The 26,750-nt window shown below is 43.9% G+C and overlaps 1 protein-coding gene across 1 annotated transcript in view; it reads right to left on the bottom strand.

Annotated features, from left to right (window-relative positions):
* Window positions 1–3,021: 3,021 nt before the first annotated feature.
* The window catches only part of HS3ST3B1 (heparan sulfate-glucosamine 3-sulfotransferase 3B1), a 42,709-nt gene continuing 18,980 nt past the window's right edge, over window positions 3,022–26,750 (bottom strand). Inside the window, exon 2 of the mRNA XM_081028061.1 lies at window positions 3,022–6,800. Within this exon, the coding sequence (XP_080884187.1) occupies window positions 6,182–6,800 (619 nt within the window). The 3' untranslated portion in view covers window positions 3,022–6,181. The remainder of the gene's footprint in view (window positions 6,801–26,750) is intronic.

Consider the following 26,750-nt stretch of genomic DNA (forward strand, 5'->3'; position numbering starts at 1 on the left):
TTTGAATCTAGAAGGTAAGGTAAAATTAGAGATTTAAAAGATTTTAGCTCTTAAAAAACAATCCCTTATGATATACAAGACCCCTCTCAGGCAGTTTCAGGACAACATTATAGATGACAGCTTGGGGCTACCTGATCAAAGAGGGTCCAGTGGAGTGAGGAGAGCCAGGCACACATGGCCACTATTTGAAATGCTGTGAGATCAACTGTGCCAGTGTTTCCCTTAAAGGAGATGCAGAGCAATAAGGGGGGACTGCTTAGTGACTGACTTAATGGGTGAACAGCACAGTACAGACGAAAATATACTTGATTAGAAAGCCAAGCTCTCTAGTTTTAAAATGATATAAAATCTATGCTCTAACACCAGGGCTCTCAAACTTTAGCAGGAATCACAGTCATCTGGAACACTTGGTAAACCCTGAGTTTCTGACTCAGTAGGTCTGAGGTGCGGCCTGAGAATTTGCATTGCTGTCTAGTTCCCAAGGGATGTTCCAGTGGTCCAGAAACCACTCTGAGAACCATGGCTTTCAACCTGGGCTACATGTTACAATAATTTGGGGAGCTTTTTATTTTATTTCATTTTTAATTTTTTCCAGCTTTGTTGATATAATTGACACATAACATTGTATAAGTTTAAGGTGTGCAATGTACTGATTAGATACATTTATGAATTGCAGAGCGATGGCCACTCCAGCGTTATCTACCACCTTCACCACCTCATACAATAACCGTTCCTTTTTTTGTGGTGAGAACATTTAAGATCTATTCTCTTAGCAACATTCAAATACATGATACAGTATTATTAGCTATAATCACCATACTGAACATTAGATCCCCAAACTTGTTCATCTTATATCTGGAAGTTTGTACCTTTGACCAATATATCTCCATTTCCTCCAACACCTCCCTCCACCCCCCCCCCCCCGCCACCAACACCTGGCAGACACCACTCTATTCTCTATTTCTCGGAATTTGTCTTTTTTAGCTTTCACATTAACATTTAAGTGAGATCATATAGTATTTGTCTTTCTCTGTCTGACTTACTTCACTTAGCATATGTCCTCCAGATCCATGCTTGGGGAGATTTTTAAATATACCAGTGTTGGGGCCTCACCCCCGAGAGATCCTAATGTAACGGTATGAGGTGTGTTAGGACCTCAGCATTTTTGAAGACCTCTCCCGGTCACTTGAATATTTGCCCAAGCTTGAGAACGATTGCTCTAAACTGTGCCATCAGGTTAATAAGTGCACTTTAGTTTTGTTTTATTGCCTTTCTGTGGAAAAGGTATCTAACTGATGGGGAGCAATGTCAGGTCAGCAGTTGAGGACCACATGTCTCACCTAGTGGCATATTTCTAGATTTAAAGGAACAGTCTCTACATAAGGCTGGATTTTGAAGACCAAGTGTTAATGGAGACGGGTTTTCACCTGACCTCCACTTCAGTAGGCTGTTATTTTCACGGCCTTCTCAAAATGCTGGGCTGATTTCCAACTTGGGTGTCTCTCCCCAAGCTGCTTTTTTAGTGTGATCAGTGTTTCCCAAAGTGTGAGAAAACACACAGTGCTACCAGATGATGGAGGACAGGTTGTTCATATTTTCGGCACTGGTGGACTCAACATCAAACAGCGTTGGACAAGTCATTCTTCTTCAATCTCTTCCATCCTTCATGGCAAGATGCAAATCTCAGGTAAGTGCTGGCCTTCGGCAGGAGTGACCTTTGTAGGCAGAATAGGTGAGCCTAAAGTGAATGTGGCTTGAGATTGAGCTAGTTAGAAATTAATAGCATTGTTTTTATTGTGTTTTTATGATCACTTCCTTTTATGGCCAGAGAGAATGGTTTTTCACATACGATAATGTTTCCTTTTAAAAGAAGTTTCATTTATACAAAATGAGTTAAGTCCTAGAGACCTACTATATACCATGGTGCCTATAGTAAATGATACTATATTGCCTACTTAAATACGTTTTTTAATTAATATTTTAATGTTTTGTGTTTCTTTTTAAGGAAGGCGCAGCTCACAGTGGCCCATGCGGGGATCAAACCGGCAATCTTGGTGCTACTAGCACCATACTCCAACCAACTGAGCTAACGGGCCACCCCTGCTACTTAGTGTTCTTATCACAAAAACAAATAAGAGGGCAGGAAGGAACTTTTGTAGGTGAGGGATATGTTTATGGCATTGATTGTGGTGATGCTTTCGTGGGTGTATACCTATCTCCAAACTCACCAAATTGTATACATTTTCTGTATGCCAATCATACCTCAATACAGTGGTTAAAAACAAAAAGTCAGAACTTTTGGGTTTGAGCATTAATTTATTAATTTGGTGTTAGCTACTTTAAAACACAACAAATGTACCAAAATTAAAATAAATCTCAAATGAAAAATTTTAAAAAATTAAGTGAAACAGTTAAATGTTTAATAGCAAATCATCATCATACAGATGATATACTAAGTCACAAGAAAACAGAGTCATTTGAGACAGGCTAAAGATACAGAAAAAGCCTCTTGTGCCGGCCTTTTCTACTCTATCTCAAGGATAACAATCTCTAAATAACTGACATGAGACTATGCTCCAAATGAGAAGGGTACAAATCACCCATCCACCAGTGCTCTGCTTACATCACACCTGTGTGATACGTGCCCTGCACGTGGCAGCCCCCATGCACCTTCCCTGGCAGGAACCCGAGCACTGAAAGGCTGTAGCACTGTGGCCACGGTGCTCTACAAGTCCTGGTAATGGATAGCACTTCCTGGAGGGGAGGTAGGCTCCTCCAGGTGGCATGCGGCCTCTCACCCATCTTGTAGCCTCCAGAGTCATTCACAGAAATTTACCCTAAATATTGGTGGATTAATGGATTTTTAATTGGACCCCTTACAGTCTGAAAGAGCAACCTGCTCTCAGAATGCCTTTGTGTGGTATGTAAGTGTGTGCGCGTATGCATGTGATTAGTTATTGAATAAAATATGGCTTCCCTGTCTACCCACAACACATAAAACAGAAAAGTACCCATAAGTTGGTAAAATATATTTTATTTATTCATACAAAGAAATAGTATGAATTACCAGAATTTCATTTTTCTAGAAACATCTTTCTCTGTGTAAAATTAATTTGTGTTATACATAGGACAAAATACTCGATTTAATTTTTTTTTTTTTGTACATATTGGCTATTCTAACATCCAGGTTATAGAAGACACACTGCTAGAATTTGCACAGTATTTCAGATTACGGGGCTGAATGCAACTCAGTCATAAATTAATGTTACAAAAGTGAAAAAAATCTAACCACACCTTTTAAGTTTTATTGACCATCCTTTTTGATAAACAAAAGAAAAAAATGACATTGATTTCTATGTCAGCATTTTAAATACATACTAAAATGCAACCTTCCATTTTCCTTTGTTATGAAAATATCCTGGCAGGATCTGAAACTGTTTCTCCAAAGGTCTATGATGTATCTGTCACTCAACATGACTTCCAAAGAGAATCTCATGAGAAGACAATTTCTGTTCCTCCATCATCCAGTTAAAGATTTATTACACTTAATTTAAATACCTTTCCAGGTACCACCTACCAAGTTAACAGACTACTATACAAATGCCTCAAAGAAAGCATGGAGTAGATAGGAACAATAAAAACCACCAATTTTTTTGTTCATATTTTTGTTTTTTAATGAGAAAAGAAACAAAACTAAGAGGAATAAAGTATTCCAATGACTAGCAAGCTTTTCCTGTAAACTGGAAGAAACGAAAAACACGTGTGAGGACAAATTGCCAAAACATGAAATGGTGTCTGTCTTCTAGCAGCTGAAAGTTAAGCTGGTGGCCTTGCAGATTGCTAGAACAGGAAGAAACCCAAGGCTTAATCTGATGTGTTGCCTAACTTCTCCAGGAGGAAGACATGGGGGCTCAGGCTCTGTAATAACTATCACATGATGGGGTGTAACCTTGGGACCGATGCTGTGTCCGGATCAGTCAGGAACAATAAGCTATCAGACCCCCATGAAGAGATGCGCAGGAAGTTTGGTTTATTTGTTTTATATGGAAAGACTTGCTCTAGTCCTTCAGTGCTAATTATCGACATCTGTTTGGATTCAAGGATTTGACCCAGAATAGAATCTTGACCCACTTCAGTGTTTATGACTAAATGACCCTCCTTCTATCTGAAAATTTCCTGTTTCAGTTTTAAGGCAGGGAATAAACAACTTAATCAAAAATTGTCCAGCTTGGAAAGAGGGCAGGGACTTGAAGGAGAAAGAAAAGCTCAGGCAATAATATTTTCCACCCACTTTGTTGCAAACCCTTCTCTGAACTTTCCTGCGATTCTACGTCATGACCAGGTCAGAGCATGAGAGTGGCCAGAAAGCGGGCAAGGAAGAATTAAGTGCAAGACGTGGAGACTGACTTTTACTTTGAGCAATGTGATGCTATAACTGAAAAGCGGTGTTCTCAGTTTTATTTCAAATGAGCCTTCTGACGGGAAAAATACGTGATCAATTAGCACCCTTATACAGATGCCTTTGATACTCAAGCAGCAAGAGAACCACGCTATGATTATGGCGGTTCCCTAAGTGCAGGTTCTAGACTACTGGGTAGAGGCAGTAGCAAAGCTAGGAAATGAATAGAACATCTCAGGAATGCAGAGCCCCGCCCCACCCAGAACCGACATATAATAGTTTTGCTGCTAAGCATCACCTAGTTAGATGTGGGCTAAAACTTGTGAGCAAATACAAACCAGGTTATCCACAAGACATCGCCTAAAGACCAGTGACAGCTCTGATCAGTTTCTGAAGATAAATTATTTTTTCACGTAAGTTTTCTTACAGTCAGGCTAGTTATCCCTTCCAACATACAAGTGTCACACCCGAACCATTTTGACAATACGTATATCTTCCCATACATTCCTTGATGAATGTATAACTCAAATAACAATTATTTTATGGTAGAAGCATTCTGGTTTAGAAAATTAAGGATAAAGTGAATATGTCATTATGTGATATTGCTATGTGGTTACCTGATGGCTGCTAGCTAGCTAGTCATCATAAAATATCCCCAACTGCTCTCTCAGCAGAGAGGTATGGGGAGAGCATTCTGTATCAGCGGCAACCCTTCTGCAAAGGCCTAGCTAAAACGAAGGACAGCTGCACAAGTTCAGGTTCACATGCTCACAGGTAACAAGGGGCCCGCTTATCTAGCCTGTCCTTCCAAGGACACTCCTGGTTCTTGCTGTTTGGCTCTCGACTACAACAGACCATGTTGTCAATCTGAGATGAGCTAGGAATTCCAAGGAGAAAAGTTCTAGACATCAAGCAGGGGGCCGAGGATTCCCTTCCTCTGCCAGGCCACCTGCCCTTTTGGGGATCTTTCTCTTTTCTTCCATTGAGGGTGCCAGCCTCCTGGGATGTGCCCCACATGGCTGGCTCTGCACCTAGCAGCACCTTGCTAGATGCTGATGGCATTGGATGCACCTGACCCCCTTGGGTCCCGACACCCGGCACCCTTGGTTTGTGCCTGTAGTTCTGCTAACCTAGGGGATTCTTTGGTGTGTCAAAGCAGAGCTGTCTGCCTGGAGAACGGAGCATGGTGCACTCTCATGCAAATGAGAAGGGACGTCCCTGCCGAGGCAGTGATTCCCCCATGTGCCTGGCAGACTAGGGGAAAACCTAGCCTGGTGGTCTGGCCTCTACATTTTTGGAAATGGCATCATGTGGGTGAGGAAGCTGCTACGTGAGGTCTCACTTTCAGAGTGCAGCACTGCTGAGGCAGCTCAGCGCTCCTACGAGGTACACAGGCAAGAAGAGAAATGGAATCTGGAATATGAGACCCAAGACACCAGAAGATGGCAAGTGAATTCAGACAGCGATCGAAGGCTGCATACCCGTAACAACAACAAAAAAATCTCAAGTTGTGCTTTTCTTCTTTTTAAATATTATGGGTGGAGGGAGGGGGAATGGAAGCACCATCAATTGTGAGGAAAAGAACAAAATATTAGTTACACACTTTGGAATGTTAACAGATTATGAAGCTAACTCTCTAAAGAGCGTGGCTAGGCAGCTTAGTGAATTAATTGCTCATGAATTAAAAATAAATTATTATAAAATAGATTTCTGTACATTTTACATACATATAATCTCTCTCAATATATAAGCCAAGTGGTAAATTACACGGTCCGGGTGCCTTCAATCCCAGCCAAAGTCGTGCCCCGTCATCTGGTAGAACTTGAGGTTGAAAGGCCGGTAGAACTCCCGCAGTCTCTGCACCACCTCGCGGTCGATGTCCGGGTGGGTCCTGCCCTTGGTCTTGCCCAGGCAGTGGGGTTTGCTGCTGCCCTCGGCCTTCTTCAGGCAGGGGAAGCCCTTGGTCTTGTTGAAGTAGAAGTGCTTGTCGGTGATGATTCTCTTGAGGCCCAGGAAGTCCTGCACGCGGCCCAGCTCTCCGGCGGGGTCGCTGATGAGCCGCTCCCCGCTCACGAAGAGCATCTGGCCGATGGGGAAGTGGCGCAGCCAGTGCTCCAGGTGCTTGGCGTAGATGCCGATCTGGATGGCGCTCCACGACGTGTCGATGAGGCCCGTGGTTCTGTTTTTGAACGTCAAGCTCTCGAAGGTGGGGATGTCGGGCCTCTTGGAGAGCGTCTGCGTGTAGTCCGAGATGGCTCTGGTCACCGGGTCCCGCACCACCACGATGAGCTTGGTGTCCTTGGACATGGCCGAGATGCGCGCGGGCGCTTCCCGGGTGACAAAGTAACTGGGCGTCTTCTCCATGGTGATCTGCCCCTCCAGGGTTCTCGGCATCAGGTCCCTGAGGAAAGCAAACAGAACAAAGCGGGTCAGACTCCTCTTTGGCCACACCTCTCAATGTCAACACTTCTACCCCCCTCACCCTCATCACTGGGAACAGTTGTAGAAACATGAACAAATGCAAGAATTTTAGAGCTGAAATGTACATTAATGCCCCATCTGAAGTTTGGAGGGCAGACACTGTCTACCTGAAATGTAAAGACACTTGCATCCAAAGTAAAAAGCATAAGACAAGATTCTCTAAGATCCTCTTGTGGGTTTCACCTCTCCCTACTTCTCAGGGCATCCAGCTTTCAGATGGTCCCCAACACCTGATGCCTTTGGCCTTTGGGTATGTGCCTTTCCGAAATAACAGCACCTGGACTCCCAGAGATTTCTCTGCCCGTAGCCCTCACTAGCTTGCCTTCAGCTGCTCACTCACGAAGCCTGGACAAATGTGCTATGGGCACATGTCACCCTGGCCCAGCCAGGCTCTGCTGACTTTATCACAGTGACCACTGACCAAATAAACATACCCAGAAAGCATACCCGAAGACAACAAAACACACAGCAGCCAAAAATTTGGGTGAAATCAGAGGACGTATGAACTAATACAAACTTACCAAGAGGAAATTCCCAAGACACAAACTTCCAAAAATACTTTGGATTCCATTAAAAAAAAAAAAAAAAAAAGACTTGTATATGTATGGCAACATTAATCAAGCAAAAGTATGTAGACAAACTTGTTACAACCTATAGTAGATATAGCCCATGACAACTGGACCAAAATGCAGTTTGTGGTGGCAATTAGCACTAAAAAAATAAGAATCAATGATGTGAGACTGTGCCTGATTTGCTCTCTGAGCCTCAGTGTCCTCATATGTGTGATGGGAATAATTCCTCCTACTTCATTCAGTTGTTATGAAGTTTCTAAAACTGAAGCACTTTGGCTTAACAGTTAAGGAATGTGGGCTTGACGGTCAGACTGCATGGATTCAAATCCCAGGTCTGCCACTTATAAGCTGTGTTACCTTGAACAACTTACTTAACCTTTCTGGGCTTCTTTTCTGCATTTCTAAAAATGAAGAAGCTAAGACCTACCTCATGTGAGTTTAATGAGAATTAAAATAATTAATGATCATAATATGTTTTGAACGTGCTTTACGTATGGTATATACTTGATATGTAATCATTATGATAGCGTTCAATAGTTTATAGCACATGGTAGGACCAAAGTTGAGCATGTGTGTGCACACACTCGTCTGTATACAACCAAAGGAGATGTGCTAACAATTTCAGTAATTGGACACTCAGTTGTGATCACCAATGTACAATTTTCCATTAGCTATGAGATAGAGATTTCTGATTGATTCTTTCCTGGGCTCAGGTATTTAAAAAAAAAAGACAATTTCCACATCATTTTTGACCAAATATTTACCTCTCCGTAAGATACTCTAAACTTCCAGCTTCAAGCCATTGCTAGTCTACTGAGACCACAATTCCTATATTGAGCACATTTATGGAAATGATGATATAAACTCACTGTTGCACCCAGCAGTGAGGGCAGCTCCCTGGAGAGCACTCCTTCTTCACAGCTAGGAGTGGAAGATGCTTTCATTGAAGGAAGACTGCCTCTGCAGCACTGCAGCCACCCCTGGCTTAAGCTAAAGCTGGATTGACCCACTTTGTCCATTAACCACTTAGATTCATGTTGCAGTGTCATCAGCCTCATGTGATGGAGGATTAAGATAGTCCCAAATCTCAACTTATTTTGCATTTCACTCAAAAGCAGGTTGAGTCAGATAAAGTCCAAGTTTTCTTCCCCATGTTAAGCCATCTGCAACTGGACAGTGTTACCAGAATTTAACATCCAGAATCAAAGTGCTACTCTACAACTGAAGGAAACCCAACCCCCAAAGTTGTTGAGAGCCGTTGCTGAGGAGTGGGTTTGGGTCTGTCCTCAGAGTCCGTCTGACCCAGCATGGCCTTTTGAAGCCAGGCCACTGGTTTTACTCACGGCATCTCCACTGATTAGGTGTGTGACCCTGTGAGGGTCACACACCTGTCCGTGCCTCAGTTTTCTTATCAGAATCATGAGAAAAATGATGGCATCCACCTCCTAGGGTTCTTGAGAAGACTGTAAAGCTAACCTTGGTAACTGTTAAGGTTACCAAGGTAACACGCCTGGTGGCTAGTTGGTGCTAGAAAATGTTCTCTGTGACCTTCTGTTGACAGGATCTTGGCAAGGAAGTAAGGGAGCAAGGTTTGCACACAGTTCTACCCTGCAGAGAGGCAATGGGGAAGGCTCAGCTCCTGCGAGAGGTACAGGGGCAGGGCACTGGGCTCCACCCTCAGCCTGCCTGGATTCCAGAACCATCTCTGAACCTTTGCTGCCTGCGTTTGCTCAACATCCTTAAAGAAGGGCCTGGCAGGAAATGAACAAAACAGCTAAATGGGCATTTGTGAATAAGAAATCACATCATAGGTCTGGTAAAAAGGACGTGGGAGAGCCTCACTATTCTCAAGTCCAAAGGCAAAGCCTCCTCGGCTATAAAGAAAGACTGAGCTGTGGGCAGATTTCCTGTGTTTGACTGCCTGCTGGCCACCCAAGCCTTCTGGGGTCCAGCTTCAGTGGACCCCTCTCCCCAGAACACGTATGTCAGAAAGCACTAATGAGCCTCAGGCATCTCCTTCATCATCCAATAACAGCCAGGGAACCACTGCTGTGACACCAGGACTTCTCGGCCCTTGTCTATTGTAGGACCCATGGCCAATCTCCCTTCCACGTGCTTGAATGCGGACAATGAATAGCCAATGGATGAGACGCACAACTAGTCTTTCCATCATTCAGCAAATGCCTCCTGAGTCCTCTGCCAGTTTCCAGGAGACACTTCTGTGGCAGGTGAAAATGGAGCAGAATTTGCCACCCCAAAATATGTCTCTGGCATTATGATTAGTTTAGGCAAATTATTCTAAAGAAACAGCATACCTAGGAAAAGTTCTGAGTAAAAGTTTCATTTTGTAAGAGACATTTACCTGTATAAAGGAAATCGCCATTTATGAGGGTTGTGTCTGCGCCCATCCCCAGGAAGAAGACACGAACTTTAATCTGCATAACAATCGCACCCTTGTTTACTGTGATTTTCCTGGTCACCTACCCAGCCCCCAACATCTTTCTTTTGTCTTTAGTTGGATGTATTTAAGGTGATGGCTTGGGCCATTTGGGGGAGTTCCTCAGTTTTCCTGGGTCTCTCTCATGTGTACAGGAGGTTATATGTTATTAAAGTTTTGTTCGTTTTTCTCCTGTTTATCTGTCTTACATGGGGATCCCAGTCAAGAACCCACAAGGGTAGAGGAAAAATTATTTTTCCTCCCCTACACAGGCACTAGCCTCAGATGGAGCCTGCAACTCCCCCAATATACCCGTGGGGAGCACAGCACAAAGCGAGCAGTGTGTGGACAGCTCCTGGCACAGAACCCTCTGGGCAAATCCCCTTCCCATCAGCCGCTCTTCCTCCACTACCCCACCCCGATCCCCACCCCCTGGCCTGGAGCACACCCCCTTTCATTAGCTTCCTGGGCCCACTTCCTTCTTCCCATCCCTGGTTACACACTCTCCTGTCCTCAGTCAGAATCTCTCTGAGCACAACAGTGACTCAGAGAACAAAGGGCAGAGAGCGAGACCACTCACATGGGGCCTTGTAGGCCCATCCCAGCAGTGGATCCAGCCTCAGGTGAGCTTCCTGAGCCAGCAAGGAGGCTGTAGGTTAATTGAGCTGCTCATTATGAAGCCAATTTCTCAAATTGATAGTCATAGCTAATAATTATACAGTGCCTGGCGCTTGCAGAGGAACTTTCACAGACGTTATCTGATTTAATCCCTCACAACAAGCCTTTGGGGTAAATACTACAGTCCCCAACTTACTTATGAAGAAACTGAGGCTAAAGGAGAGAGGTGACTCACTTGGAGTTGGGTCACTGGCCTGCAGGTCAAGAGCTGGGACCTATAGTCAACCCCTGGGATACTTCCCCTTCCATTCGTCACAGCGCTCTCCCCCCCAGCCTCCTCTATTTCTCCTTAATATAATGAAGAGCACATAAAACCACACTCCTGTCCTCTCTGTAAATAGATACCTGTATTTTTTTTCTCTTGTTTACAGATTAGGATCTTAATAACAGGTATTTCAGTGATAGAATCAGATGACTGCAATCGTAATTGTTCAAAAGTGAGTCGGATTTCATTTAAAACAATAGACCTCTTAGGTTCACATGCTCCTGCTGTTAACTGTATTCTGTGGGGCCTGGAATCTCAGCAATCATTGCAGCAGTCCTCCCGCCAGCATCTCCTAACCGCGAGCTCCTCCCCTCTTTACCATGTGGGCAGGAAGGGACACCTCTTTGGCACCTGGCACATATCACCAATGGGTACTTGCGAAGCCATTGGAGCTGGACAGTATCTCTAATGCAAGCCCGAGGAAGGCACATGCTCACCCCCCCCCATCAGAAGGGTCCCTAGGACAAGTCTAGGGGATAAGAACCAACAATGCAGGTGACACTCATGACAAAAAGCAGAAAAGACGCCACTTCTTCAGTGAGACCTATGGGGCGAGGCAGGCTTGTCACCCCATTTTGGCCAGGGGAGGTTGAGCCCAGTGAACTTCCAGGAACACCAGTAATCCAAGAGAGTGGGGCCACAGAACAGGAAGCTGAGAACCAAGAGGGTTCGGAGAGGGTGTTTCAGGCTTTCAACAGGTTTGAGGAAATACATGAGAAAGTGATGGGCCACCTCTGTGGCGGTCTCAGTCCTGGTTGCATGTTGAAATCGCAGGGTGCTTTAAACTAAACGACTGGGCCCTGCCCCACACCAACTGAGTCAGGCCTGTGTGGGGGCAGCCCCCAACACAGAATCTTTCAGTATTTTAATGTGCGGCCAGGACTGGAAATAATTATTCTGTGGTAAGTGTCATGTACATCAATCATTTATTCTGCTGATATCTGTGGTCACCTAAGAGCAGACACTCCTCTTAGTATAGAGGGCCATCATGGTGGAGAAAACAACACTGGGACTGGAACTGAAAATTGTTCAGTTAATCCAAGACTTATTATTTGAGTCGAAGGACCACAGTTAAGCCTAGGGAATAAGGGTCATACTTTCTCAGCTGAAAGCAGACCAGGTTCCAGAGTGAGTGAGGGGTACACCCCAGTGGTCTACAAACTGCAGAGAACAAATAAAATAACCAGGACAAAACAAATACAATCAGGTTAAATGCAGAGAAGAAAAGGATGTCTGTTGCCCTTAAGCGTGCATGCGCACACTCACGATGGTTATCAAATACAAATCGGGCTACCAGCAAAACAAAATGAGGCAAACTGAAGGAACTCAAAGAAAAATAAGGCCATCTGTACCTGTGTGATAATGAAAGGGTCATGATGCATCTAATCCTTTCATCATCAAAAGTTAGATAACATCAACATAAACAGAAGAAAGGAAAACAAATAGGTGAAGAATAGTACTAGCACTAGATTACCTGATTTATGCTTTTGCCAAAGTTCATAGCTTAAAATGAAACTAAATTCTCTTTATAAAAAATATCTCATGAAACTAAGATGAATTAAAGTCAAAAGTGACCATTGGGCCCTTTTCCCGTTTTCTAATCTTGAGGCAGGGTGGATAAGGAGAATGGCCAGAATCTGGTTTGAGAATTTGGAATCTCCAACCCCAGGTCCCGGAGCTCACCTCTCCCTGTGTCTTTGCCAGACTAGAAGTCAGCTGAGGAGGTGAAGTTGAGCCCATGTCCTGCAGAGTCAACTTCCCATTGGGGACTGGCTGTCACAGGGCTTTGGAGAAGCACAGCGTTTACAACTGAACATCCCAAGTCTCCACAGGGCCCTTACATGTCCCTCAAGAAGCAGACAACACTTCAGGCCCGAATAAATAGGAAATTCAAAGAAACCAGAGAAGATCTAAAAAGCTCAATAAATCTGATGTTTTCCAGTAGCAAACATTGCCTTAATTTTCTTCTTCTGCTCCTTTCTTTCCTCAGGTGACATGCCTGATTCCAAAGTCCAGCAACTTAACTTACTATTTGAACTGGCAAATTACACAACAAGAAAAAAGGAAGATGCCTGAAATGGGTGTAATATAACTCACTACAGACAAACAGATGCTGAGACATTTATGCAAAACAGATGATAGAAATGGATGAACTTCAGAGAGGAGACTAAACTGCAAGCCACATCGGGTTGGGGTACTCCCAACTCCCACTGTGACTGAGGAAAACTAAACACAGTGGAGGAACATTTGGCCACCCCGTCCCCCTCTCCCTTTGGGAGAATGACTTCCTTGCCTGGTTTGCAGAAATACCCCACATTTTCTGGACTCCAACACATAATTTTTTTTTTCTTTTTAAAAATCTACTTTTTGGGGGGAGGGGAGCAGACGGGTGGCTCAGTTGGTTAGAGCGTGCGCTCTGGGCAACAAGATTGCTGGTTCAATTCCCACATGGGCCAGCAAGCTGTGCCCTCCACAACTAGAACTAAGACAACGAGCTGCCACTGAGCTCCCCGGCAGCCAGATGGTCTCAACCACAAGCTCGCTGGTTCGACTCCCACAAGGGATGGTGGACTGCGCCCCCTGCAACTAAGATTGAACACAGCAACTGGACCTGGAGCTAATGGGTCCTGGGAAAAACACTGTTCCCCAATAAAGTCCTGGAAATACACACTGTTCCCCAATAAAATCTTTAAAAAAAAATCATGTTTTAACCTACGATACAGTAAATAATCATTTTTGGTGTCCAGTTCTATGAATTTTGACAAATGCATACAATTGTGTAACAACCGCTTCCACAATCAAGATATAGAACTGTTTCATCAGTCCAAAATCTTACCCTTGTGCTATTCCAACAAAGATCTTATAGGAAGCTATTTCCACAGGACAAGTCCCCTTACAAATGGCCAGAGGCTGCCCAAATCCTTGTTTTGATACTGTTTTGAGGAAAATATTGGTTGAAATGAAAAGTGGTCACTAGGGACTTCGAAATTTTGACATAACAGAATTCTTTACTGTTGCTTTAAAAAAAAAAAAAGGACAAGTTGTTTTCATGAAGGTCTCTGTTTGTCTTCCACTTCTAGGTCTGCTCCTAATTGGCATGTGTCCTCCTCGCCACATTCCTGACTTTCTAGGTCTCAGCTTCCTGGCCAGTAAATAAGCATGGCCGAGGAGGTCCAGTGGTCTGCCCATTCTGGTAAAGTGCTCTGATGAAAATCCCCAGGGCACAGCCAGGAAACTGTAATGCTGCATCATCTTAAGATTTTCCTCCTACAGAGCCCAAGCCTGCCTCTGAGAATTCCAAACACAAAAGTGCAGCAAGGAAAAATCTTTACAAACAGCAGAATCAGGATTTCTAGGAAGGTTATATCCCTCCTCTCTATCATGCAAAAAAAACTACAACCCCAAAACAACAAAAAAACCCCATCAACTTGTTCCTAGTGTCTATAGTCCCAAACCTGTTTAGGAAATAAGGATGCCCTTTCAAAAAGGTAAAACAAGTGCCATTTTTTTTTTCTTTTTTGAGAATCCCATAAACCCGCTAAAACCATTATCAGCAGCAAAATTCAAAAAGCACTGGGATCCCCAAGGAATGGAAGACAGGGAGGAATTAACAGGCAGAACTCAGAGGATTTTCAGGGTAGCGAAAATACTCTGTATGACACTATAAAGATGGATACATATCATTACACATTTGTCCAAACCCACAGAATGTACAACACCAAAGATGAGCCTGCATGTAAACTATGGACTTTGGGTAATAATGATGTGTTCATGCAGGCCATTATAACAAATGTCCCACTCTGGTGGGGATGTTGACAGTGGGGAAGGCTGTGCTTGGGGTGGGGCAGGGGGCATACGGGAAACCTCTGTACTTTCTGCTCAATTTTTGCTGTGAACCGGAAACTACTCTAAAAAATAAAATCTTCCTTATGAACTATGGTCTTTTTCTTGGGGAAGAATGGGGTCTCACACCCTCACACCCTTAGCCTAGACCACGACATCCGTGCACCATTCTCATCATCATCATCTCTTTTCTTTTCTTTTTTAAACATAGGACTTTTTTAAACAAAGGGCAGGTCTTCACAGGATGGGAGTGAGTTCTGACCGCCGGAGGAGTCAGACCCCCACTTGCCGGCGTTGAGCGATTCCGCTGACGGAATCCCCACGCAGGCACATCTCAGAGAGGTGGTGGACCTTGCTGACTGCGTTGGATCTCTTGCCCTTGCCACTCTTGGGGACCTCGGTCCAATGTCCTTCACATCCTCCAGCACCATGGTGCAGTGCCAGTCAAAGGCCTTCATGCGGCCCAGGTGCTTCTTGTTGTTGCAAGTGTAGATGAGCACGTGGGGGTTGTTCTTGACCGACCGCGTGAGCGGGGAGAGGGGGCCGGTGTCAAACGTCTACTCCTCCCGCTTCTGCAGCAACTCTGGGGTCATCTCACTCAGGCAGGTGGAGGAGGCTCATGGTGGTAGTGCTCTCCGACCGCTCCCGTCTCCTCCGCGTGGCCTCTGCCTCTCACCATCGTCATTTCTTAACGCTCATCTTCCTGGGCAACTTCTGGCTCAGGGCTCTTCCTGGGATGCAAGGAGTAGGGCAGCTGTGCCTCATCCATACTGGCTCCTTCACCCCTCAACCAGTCAGGGGGAAAGGAAAACCTTCCCTCCTGGGGAAAACAGATTTGTAAAAGGTAGCATGTTTGAACCTGAGACATGCAAGACAAGCAATGAAATATCCAATTTTCTGCCTTGAAAATGTTTTTGAAAAAAAGTCTTATTTTATGAAAGGATGTCCTTGGGATGCTGAACTTTCTGACTATTGGCCAGAACTGGGGCTGCCCAAGCCCCTCACTTAGCATCTCTTCTTTGGCACAAAGGCCTCATGGTCCACCTTGCCTAGTCCCTAGGGGAAGAAGTGAGGCACTTGAGAACCAGTGTGATAGCAGAGGGGGCTTTATTTTAGGCTCAGCAGTAGCTGAGTGCTTCAACCACAGGGAGGTCTAGGAAACACTCAGTTGGCTAACTTGAAAGGGTGGAAAGGGCAGCTGAGGGTGTGGAGGGGAGGCGACATGAAGAGAGACATGAAGGGAAGGTGACATGGAAGGGAGGTGATGCTGTTACTGTCGGCAGAAAGAATAGGGCCGGCGGGTGAGAGTGGGGAGGAAGGGAAGGAGCAAGTGTGAGAAACGAATGAAGGAGATGAGGTCACTTTTAAGAAAAGGTGTAGCTACCAGACTGGCCAGAACTGGATTCTGGCAGCAAAGAGCAGATCCAGGACACCATCTTGCCCCTCAGGTGAACTTTAGCTAATTACAATGGATTATAATATTATTAGCATGGCAGCCAAGAAAAATCTCCATCCCATGTCGCCATGGCAGTTCCCACAAGGGCCAAATAAAGAAACAAATCCCTCTTCCAGACAGGAAGGAGTGGTCAGCAGTGCTACCCCTACATCTTGAATATTTCGCACCCTCATTGTAAAGATAATAAAATCCTACACTTCTTTGCTCTTTGGAGGCAGTTGCTCTTCTTCTGGGCCTGCCCACTCTCACGCCATCTTGAGAGTGTACTATACCTATTTCTTTTTAATCAATCTACTGCTTGTTTGGCTTTGTTTGCGTTGCTTAAGTCTTTATGTCCTGGAATTCCCTTTTTCTCCAGTAACAATCAGTTCCAAGAAGTAAACTCTGAAGCTGCTGGATAAGTCCTGGAGGAGTAAGATGTGGCAGGTTGTGGGGAGCGAGTGTCCCCTGCAGGTTTCATTCGGCACTTGGTACTCCAGGCCAAAGAGTTAAAGCATTTTCAAAAGAAAATCCAGGGGAAGAGAAAGAGCTGGCCCCAAGGTCATCACAGTCCCAGTCACAGGTGTTTCTGTAGTGACAAGTGAGGGCTAGCCTATCCTTACCTTCTCTGAAGACTGGTTACCAACCCTAAATATCCACCCAAATTGGCACCCAAAAACCTCCCTGGTGTCTTTCTACCTCACGACCTTATAAATTACAGTGGACTTCAGGGGTTGAAAAGACAACAGCTACAGCCTTATTCTCTCTCCTTTCTTCTCCTACAGAAGGAGGAGACACCCAGGGACAAGAGAGAAACTTTTCCTGGAACTTGACTGTGGAGTATGCCAGAGGAACCTCAGCCTGCTCCTGAGAGCTGTAACTTGAACTGTAAGTTGCAACTCTGGGAAGTTTCTTCTTTAAAGCAGCTTTCTTCCCAGGGGAGGCAGGAGGAGGGGTGGGAGGAAGATGTGACTGAGCCTGGCCCCATCTTATCTGGAACCTCCTTCCTTTGGTAGGAAGCCTCAAAGCCCACCAGACTGGAGCTCCCCTTCAAAGGGCCACATCTCCATAAATAATTATCTCCATTTGGGGGAGACGTTTGCATATCAAAGAACTCCTTTGGGAGGGTTTAAAATAATTTAAAATGAAATTGTAAATAGTCTGTTGTTCTCAATGTCTCTCTGGTCTTGAAGCTGGAGCAGTGGGGCTACCGGAAGTGATGTCATCATTCATTACAAACTTTGTTGGGTCTTTTCTCTCTCCCACCCCCTTTTTTTAAGGTAATGGGTAGGAAAGAAGAAAAATAACAAAAGATGGGCTCCCCCAGGCCTCCCCCTCTTCCAACCCTCTCTTCTTTCTTCACTCCCAACCCCCAACCCCCACCACAAGGATTTGGCCTCCATTGTCCTAGAATTTCAATACCGCTCAGAAAATGAAAAGCCTTTGAATACCATAAGGGGGTGGGGCGCAAAAGAGCATCTCGCTCCTCTGGGTCAACTCAAGATTCCTTTCATTTTGGCCGAATCCTCTGTTATAGACCCTGCTTCACAAAGGCCTGAGTTCCTGTTCCTGGAAGGGGCTGGGGCCAGTGGGGGATGGAGGGAGGGTTTCAATTAAAAGCTAATAGCCTTTTGTGTATGAGCTCTCTGGGGCATTGCTCATGTTTATTGGACCTCACTGTGTGCCAGGACAAATCATGTGAAATCAGAGTAATCTGTGTCCGCTTCCTGGAAAAAAAAAAAAGTTTATCATTAGAAAGAAAGAAAGAAAAAAGTTTTCGGGGAAGCGGACTTTTTAGAAAATAAAATCAGCCCTGCCATTGGGCAGAGCAGGGTGGAGCAGAGAACCCAGAAAGGAGAAACGGGCACCAAAATCCAACTGCAGGATGGCCACAGTTGAAGCGGTTCTGCTCCTGCTTTGACAGATTCTTCCCTGTGTAGGCCCGGCCAGCATTTTGTCTCTGATCAGTGCTGCCTTCCTGGTCTGGGACAGGCTCCTTTTCCCTGGGGCAATGGGAATCTCAGCTCGGTATAGGTTACTTCCCTCGCAACAAAGGGAAGTAACCTCTGCCAGTCCCCCCACCCCCCAGAGTCGCACTCCCTCCTATGTTTCACATGATCCTGTGGTCCTCTCCCTGCTCTCCAATTCATCCCAAGAAAAGCTGTCTTCTCTCGTGCCCTGGCTAACTCTCAGTCACTTGGTGCAAATGTTTGTAAACAGTCCTTCACCGTGGAGCTTCTGAACCACTCAGCAACGCCAGTCAACACAGAGCGGATTCACTACACCCCACAGGGAAGCCAGGAGAGAACAAATGGGAAAAGGGGGAGCGGGGGCTTCCTGACACTCAGTGAAAGCACAGTGGGCACTGGGCACATCAGGTTCTGGGTTCTGGTTCCTGCCCTGACACTGACAAGACCGTAAGACATCGGACAGACACTAAAGCTTTGGACTCCGTTTCCCTCTGTACAAATATTAATGTATTGGTTTAAAAGAGTGTTCTTCAGCTCTAAACTTCTATATGCTGACCTTTACAATCTCCACTCTCCCACCCCATCCCTATTCTACCTCCTCCTTCAGCCAGCAGTAGTTTGACACAAGTTGGCAGGGGTAAAGTAGATCCTCTATCATATTTGGTGATTGAATATGTACAAACAGCATCTCAGGGGCATTGGTATAGACCAACGCCAAGAGTATAATTTAGGTAGAGGTCAATGTCAATTTACCCTATGGGGACAGAGCCAGGAGTGCAGTTTCCAGGCTCTCGGCCTCACGTGGAAAGGGGCTGGCTCAGGTAGTAAATGGCCATCAACTGTGATTGGATGGCCATCAGCTGTGGCTAGTTGGCCATCAGCTGTAACCAGTGAGCCACTGGCCACTAATATAACTGCCGTGGCTAGGCTAGCAGAAAATGGGGGCTAGCAAGAAGACGGTGGCTGAGCTAGCAAGAGTGGATTGCAGTTAGTATGGCGGGTTGCACATCGTGTGGCTCCTGCTTCCTGTGTCTCCAACCCAGCCACCAGTGAGAATATAGTGGTGTGACTCCCCTATCTATGGCTCCGTAGATGTTCCTTTTTGGCCTCACCATGTCCTGCGTTCTTATGTGGGGAGCGGGACCAGAGACCCCATCTGACGTCCGGCATGACATACTCTAAAACTATGCACTCATTTGTAGAGTAGAAAGAAAAGTGGTGTTCAAAGTCAGGCTATGTGGCCTTGGACAAGTTACCTAACATCTCTGCACTGTCTTTCCTCATCTGTAAAATGGAAATATTTGTCCTGCCTATTTTACAAGACAACAAAAAATAATAATTGAGAGTCAAATGTTGTTTGTACGTGAATAAGCTCTTAAAGAAGCAAAACCCTACCTTAAGAGTAGGGTGGAATGAACCCCATTCATAATCCCACTATTAACTCCTTAGGCTTCTGCCTCTACGTACTATCATGTTTCCCCGAAAATAAGGCCTAGCTGGACCATTAGCTCTAATGCGTCTTTTCTAATACGTTTTTGCTCTAATGGAGCAAAAACTAATAACACCTGGTCTTATTTTAATATAAGACCCGGTGTAATGTAATGTAATGTAATATAATATAATATAATATAATATAATATAATACCAAGTCTTATATTAATTTTTGCTCCAAAAGATGCATTAGAGCTGATGGCCTGGCTAGGTCTTATTTTTGGGGAAACACAGTAGGAGTATTTCTAGGGAAATAATGCTAAGGAAAAAGAAACACCAAGGTGGTTCTTAAATTCAAAGTCTCGTGTAAAAACAAGTATTTGAAAGAGTCTTGATTTCCTGAAATTCTTCACTTATGCTATGAAGGATCCCATGTTTGGACTTTTTTTTTTTAATACCATGGTAGGACACTGGAGACAAAGGAAAACTAAACTCCCTTCCTGAGTTGACATCACTGGTAATCCAAGTTTGGGGGCTAAAAAAAATACTTTTTCTTCCACCTTCTAAGTTCTTCTAGCTAAGCTAATAATCAAATTAACAGAGACAGATTAACATTAGAAAATATACAAAGTTTATTATGGATGTAAATGAAGGGGGTGAGGAGTGTCCTAAGATAGGACATCCAAAGAGGCATTAGGTAGTTGAGGTTTATATGCCTTATGGACAAAAGAGAAAGGTGGCAGTGATGGGATATCGGAATGGGAAAATAGGCAATTTACAGGTAGGTAAAAAGAAGGGAACACACGTGGCAGGCAAATTCTTGCTAAGCAACCCAGAAACAATGGGACACAGTGGGGTTGGGGGTGGGGGTTATAGAGCTACCAAGCCCCTGCCTGGAGCCTTCCTAAGGCTCTGTTGAATATGTTAAGATTCCCTTCCTGGAGCAGGCCTTTCCATCTGGATTTCTTAGGCAGAAAAGACGGAGGGGTCAAAGGTTCTTTCTAAATCTTTTGTTTCTTAATAATTAGCTTAAAAATCAATATCCCAAAAGGCATATTTTTGGGATGGTAAAACTTTGGTGCCCTTCACAAGCCCAAAAGGAATGGGAGGTAAGGCAGTTTTTATACAAATACAGCCTATTTTAGAGAATTCTTTTTTCTTTTTTTTTTTCTTTTTTTTTTTTTTTAAACATGGCAGAGAATAGGGTTTACAAGGAGCAAAACAGCCACAGTTTAGGGGCTGGAGTCCATCTGAGGCTGATGAAAAGAAACAACCCAACTGCTGAAACCAGATCCGCATAGTGAAGACTTGATATAATCATTTGCCTTCCTGCCTCCTGGCTGTGGGGCCAGCAGGAGTTTGGGACAAGAGAAATCCCACTCAACTCTCGACTTCAGTACAAGATAATGGCCCCATCCTGTTCTCCGGCTTCCCTTTTCAACAAACAGAACCCCATTTTATGGTTATTAACTGAAAACAGTATAGAGCAAATTAGGTCAATAAAAATCTTGAGAAAAAAGTTTGAGTTGAGCTCACATAAAGGGAAATGAGTGCAAATAAACTTCCCTTATCACAGGCTTTAGAGGGATCAAGAATATTTTAAAGAAGTACTTTCTACCCAGACAGAACATCCAAGGGAGCATATAAACTTGGAGAAACTACTGACAAAGAAAATACTGTTTCTTATCTTGCACTTCTTATCCTCATCAGTACTCACTTCTTCCCAGTTGTTTTGACCTAGTGCATAAAGCTAACCAAAAGGTGTGTCAAGAAAGTAAATCACACAGGAATGCCGATGGCAACTCTTTAAGGACACCCATCAAAGTCCCCCCTCCCACCTTTTTGGAATTCTCAGGTTGGGAAGTAATGGAAGCTTCTCAGAGTCAATTTTCAGCAGGAAAAAAGCAAGTACAACTTCCCCAAAATTTTATCCACTCATTTCATGGTCAACCATTTTTTATAAAAACTTAATAAATTTCCAACAGATAGACTATCTGCCTTGTGTATTTCACGTCCAAAGATACGAGAGATGAAAAGTGTTGGAGGATGAAGCTATGCTCACATGTTCTGTATTGAGGATATCCCATCAGTATTTTTTACATGCTCTGAGAACTCTGGTAGATGATGCTTCCTGACTGGTTAGTCTTAAAATTTCTGTACTTTAGACAAAGTGTCCCCTCCCCCACCCCACAACTCCCACAAGGGAATAAAATTGTAAGTACCAAGGAGATCAAATAACTAAATGGTTAGTGAGAGAGCTGCTAAGAATTACAAGTGAGATTAGCCTTTTACCCTGCATTAGACCCAATGAAAAACTAACCCTGTAAATATTTTTAAGCTTAATGACTATTTCTATGAACAGAATGTTTGGGTGAAATTTATTGCCTTCTATGTTTTGTTTTCTATTTGTTTGAACTGTGAATTTTAAAGATTTTTATCTTCAAAAGGAATACAGGAAAATACAGCAAACACTAGGCATAGGAAGCACTTGAAAATATTTGCTGAATGAAGGCATAAATGAATGAATGAAAGGGAATGAGTTAGCAATGCTTAAAGCTAATGACTGGAGGTTACAGTGCAAATATGTAAAGAGAATTAGGGGCAACCCGGAATAATAAATTACCATTTGGTCCAGGTTTGAAAATGGTGATGATTTCAGTATCCCGACACCCAAAGAAGTTAATTCTAGAGCAACATTTTATGTATCATCATACCCATTACATTAAGTGACACAATTACATTAAGAGGCTGTACACATAAAGAAGGTCTTGAACTTGAATTCGAAGGTAAAGCACAGAACAAGTGTGGCATGAGATCCCTGTACCTTATTTCTCCTGTGGCACAGAAGCAAGCTGTGACATGTTTTACGAACCTTGAATGCCCCACCTCTGGTGGCTGGTAATAAAACATCTTCTCCATTAAAACTAATAAGTGGTTGCAGTTAATAACAATGAGAAAATGACTTTAATTAGCTGATTGATATTAATTGTTATTTTGCTTTAATTATTATTAAAATTTGTTTGCATTCCCAGGCATCCATTAAGTGATGGATGAGTTGAGATGGTGGGTTGAGATACGCACCAAATGCCTCTCTCCTAAGGAGCAAGAAGAAAGCCGACTAGAAATGTAAAAGTAATATTTATCACAGATGATTAAGGAATCAATGATATGGCAGGTATGTATCATTATGTGGATAATTCTTGTCCAGGGGCTTACTGTGTACTTGGAAAGAAATTCCATACCTAGGAAGTTTACCAATAGGTATTGTATACTTGGCTCAAAATGAGAAATGTGGAAAAGCAGTACCCAGAAGCTTCCTTGAGCTAGTCCCAAGGGTAGGTAGATAGAAATGAAGAGGTCAAGGACAAAAGATACTTCAGTTTAGGAATATAAGACAGTGATTGAGCCATGTAGCCTGGACTGAAGATTTTTCTTTTCCTTTTTTGAGGAATGGTGGGCAATACTGGAAAGATTGGAAAACAAACTGGGGTTGCCCTCTATCTATCCTGCCCAGCCCTCCACCCACTGCCTCCCCCAGGTATCTTTCCAAAGTCAAATCCAAAAGCCTTCACCACCTCTCACAATGTTGAGCTTGCTGTTCAAGTGAATTTTAGTTCCCTACCTCCTTTCTCACGGCTCCACCCAACTCTGCTTCACCTCAGCGATGGGCAAGTTCCTGCAATTCCTCAAATGGGTCACGAAGCTCCTCTACTCCTACCCCCCATGGACTTCCCTCCACCTGAAACATTCTTTCCAGCCCTTCTCCTTCTAATCTATTTCTGACACTCATCCCTTCCTCAGTCTGGCAGTTAGCAGTCCTTGCTCCCTTCTTGTGACCGCTACCCTTCTGACATCCTTCCTGTGCGTGCACACACACAGACATAGCACTGCCTTTATCTATCTGCGGTTACAGTTCCAGGAAGATTTGAGGACTGGACCGCACTGCACCTTATTTGCACTGTGGCAAAAATAAATGGTTGTTAGATGAATAAAGGGTGAATGGATAAATGAACAAATGCAAGACAGAATTTGGATCTGATCTCAGAGGCAATGAGAAGCCACATCAAATGGAAGAGGTGAGTGGCATGAAAATGTATTAGGAGTGCAGGAGACAGTGCTTCCCAGCAGCATATATGAAACAGATTTGGGCTTTTAGCTGATTATAAACTTCATGAGCCTACTCAAGACTGATACGAGAAAATACAAAGAAATCTGGAATAAGCAAAAAAGATCACTAAGTGTCTCCAGTGGAAACCCACACACTGTGTAAAGCACACTCTTCTGATTATCTGACTCCAGCCTTTTTGTTGCCTTTGAGATATTTTGCAGCTCTGTAAATTATAGATAACAATACAGCAATGTAATATAATTCTTGACCATAGGCATGCAAATAAATGCTTTTGGTGGAGATTCTGTGGATTTGCCTCTCCACCTCCCACCACATGGAAAAAGTCATTTTCCTGCCTATTTGTAAATTTATCTCAACATTCCTTTAATTCCAAGCAAATTTGTGTTCTTTTGACGTCTCCTTTGAACTAATGGTAACATGCGTCTGGTTCTCTCATTAACAATGAGTGAAACAAAATCCTTAACATGATCATGAAGGAAATATAATCCTGAACATTAGATCTGGATCAGAGTCATAATTTTACCTTTTGTTTTTAGACAATTATCCTTTACCAAAAAAGCTGGATTAACCATATATTTCCTGGAAGGGTCCTATCCATGCCATGGCCATTACCCCAGTGTCCTCTTTATGTAAACCCCCTATCTGAGGACCAAGAGCAGCCATGCTTTCTTTTGAGCAGCACGTGTCTGTGATTTGTGTAATTGAGGTTTGTCTTTTTGTGAAGGTTGCCAGGAAGCTGAAGATCACGTCCACGGTCATCGGAGAGACATTTCTTAGACCAACTCCTGGCTCCTTTCATGGCTCCACTGTTCATACGCTTCTTTGATGCTCACATTTGATGTGTTTGTGGCCCTTTAGGGATCATTTAAAAACCACCCTAAGTATTTTTTTCAAAAAGGTATTTACAAAATCAATGAGATTCTGTAGATCTGAATGGGAAGAGCGTAGTGCAAAGACGAGGCAGCTAATTCCAAAACATTCTGAAGAAGGAAAAAAAGCAAAGCTGGTAACAGGTTAGATACCAGGAAAGAAGTAGGAGCAAGGACCATCTCGGGGTTCTAAGTGAAGCTGGTTGGGGGCGTAACACTAGTGTATTCTGAATTCACCCACGTACAGTATAGCTTCCCACAGTTTTCAGGGTAGAGGTCAGCAGCAGAATTTAGGTGCTCATCCAAGAGATGTTATAAACAAACGAAGATTTAGGATTTTGTGTCCATGTGCAAGAATAGAGAGAAACTGAGAGAAAGAGAGTATCACCCCATCCCAGCTTCTAAATGAGAAAAGATTCCCTGGGCCAGAAAGGCCAATTCTGGGTCAGCCCAGGGTTGGGGTGGAGGCCTCTCTGGGAGGCCAACCAGAGGCAGGGTGCTGAGAAGAATGGCTGCCTCTCCCTGAGATGCTCAGCAGGCATTCTCCACTGGCTGACAAAGCCAAATAAAGACCTTAAGCTGCTACTTTCCCAAATGAGTCCACTCCCAAATCCTGGGGCTGAGAACACAGAGCGCTAAGCCCCTGAGCAAACACCACCTAAAGGAGAGAACAAGAGATGCGCTTTCTGCTGCCCCATTAGCACACTGGGTAAATTAATCAGCTCAAACCCCTGCAAGGCCAGTTCTCCTGAGGTTGCTAAATGCACACAGATTAACCTGTCACTCGGAGGCAGGCAGGGCTGGCTACCAGGTAACAAACCGAAGAATGGAATCAACTGACTGTTGAAGGTGCAGTAAAGCTGGTGTCCTGATGATCTTTCTGCAGATGTCTCCATGCATCTTGAATTCTGAGAGATTTCCCTACGAGACAAATAACAGTGTCTGCCCAAGGAAAGACTCCCTTCCCTGGGCCCCCTCTCCCTCTAAAGAGAGATGGTTCTTTTCTTATTCAGAACAGAAATGGGGCTTGTTAAATATCACAACAGACTTTTACCCTTGCTTACTGCAAAACAGCCATGAAATCCCAGAGCAGTGTGCCCTGGAGCAGAGCTCCTTCCGCTTTTAGGGGTTGTAGAGAATCTGAGAAAAGGGGAGGATCCTCGGTGCAGCAAATGCACACATGGCCCAATAGAAACCTGCCACCACCAGTCAGCAGGCCCTCTTGGCCTAAAGCCCGACTGAGATGGTTCGGTAGGAGGTCAGTGCACTAAGCAGAGCGGACATGCGCTCTTCATCCATGGATGAGGTCAGCATCACATTTAGGCCCCATGAGTTTTGCTCACCCCCAAATGCTTTGCCTGCACTACCTACAAACAGGACGTGCCTCTAGATTTTCTTAAGCATTGAAATAATGAGCTGGCATAATCATGGGTCTGCCTGCACACTGTCTTGTAAAACCACTGCCGGCTATAATACTCAAAGTTCATGCAACAGAAAAAATGTTTGTCTCTGGTAAAGCATCAATGGGCTTCCTTTGTATCACAAGATGGGTCTCTCTCTTCCTTTGCCATAAGGAGGTCAACTCTAAGACCTGTCCACGAGGAAGCACTGACATCCAGGATCTCGTTGGCTCACTGTAACAACCTTCTCAAGGGGGTGTTTGCTCCATTTTAAAGACCGGTAGAGTGAAGATGAGGGAGCTTAGATGAATATAAGACAGTGATTGAGCCATTTTTGCCCCAAATCAAATATTGGGCAGAGACAAAGCAGGGACGTGGACTTCAGAACGTTCATCTTCGAATTTCATGTTCACCCTATTTCTCAGTGTTTCTAAGATCAAAATGCTCAAACAACAGTAATCATCCCACCAACCCCATCTGACCCATCTCTTATTACCCATCTCCTTTTTAAGGAGGTTTCCACCTTCCCTCCCTTTCTGACAATAAAAAATAATAAGGTTTAGTTTTAAATTAATTTTGGCCATTGTAGGGTATAATTATAGTGAAATAAACATACTTATATAAATATAAACATATATATAGAGAGAGATTAATTTAGAACGTGGGAACTAAATCTTTCACTGTTCTCTGCACTTCTGCCTTAATGCCTTTAATTTAGCTCTCTTTTCACTCACCCACAAGGAAAAAATGATCACAAAAATGAAAGTCACCAGATTAGCCATCCCCAACCATAGCCCTAATTCCTGTCACTATTCCTATTCTGTATTGCGTGTATTAGCCC

Source organism: Rhinolophus hipposideros (genome assembly GCF_964194185.1).
Source record: "Rhinolophus hipposideros genome assembly, chromosome: 20".
NCBI classification, from domain to species: domain Eukaryota; kingdom Metazoa; phylum Chordata; class Mammalia; order Chiroptera; family Rhinolophidae; genus Rhinolophus; species Rhinolophus hipposideros.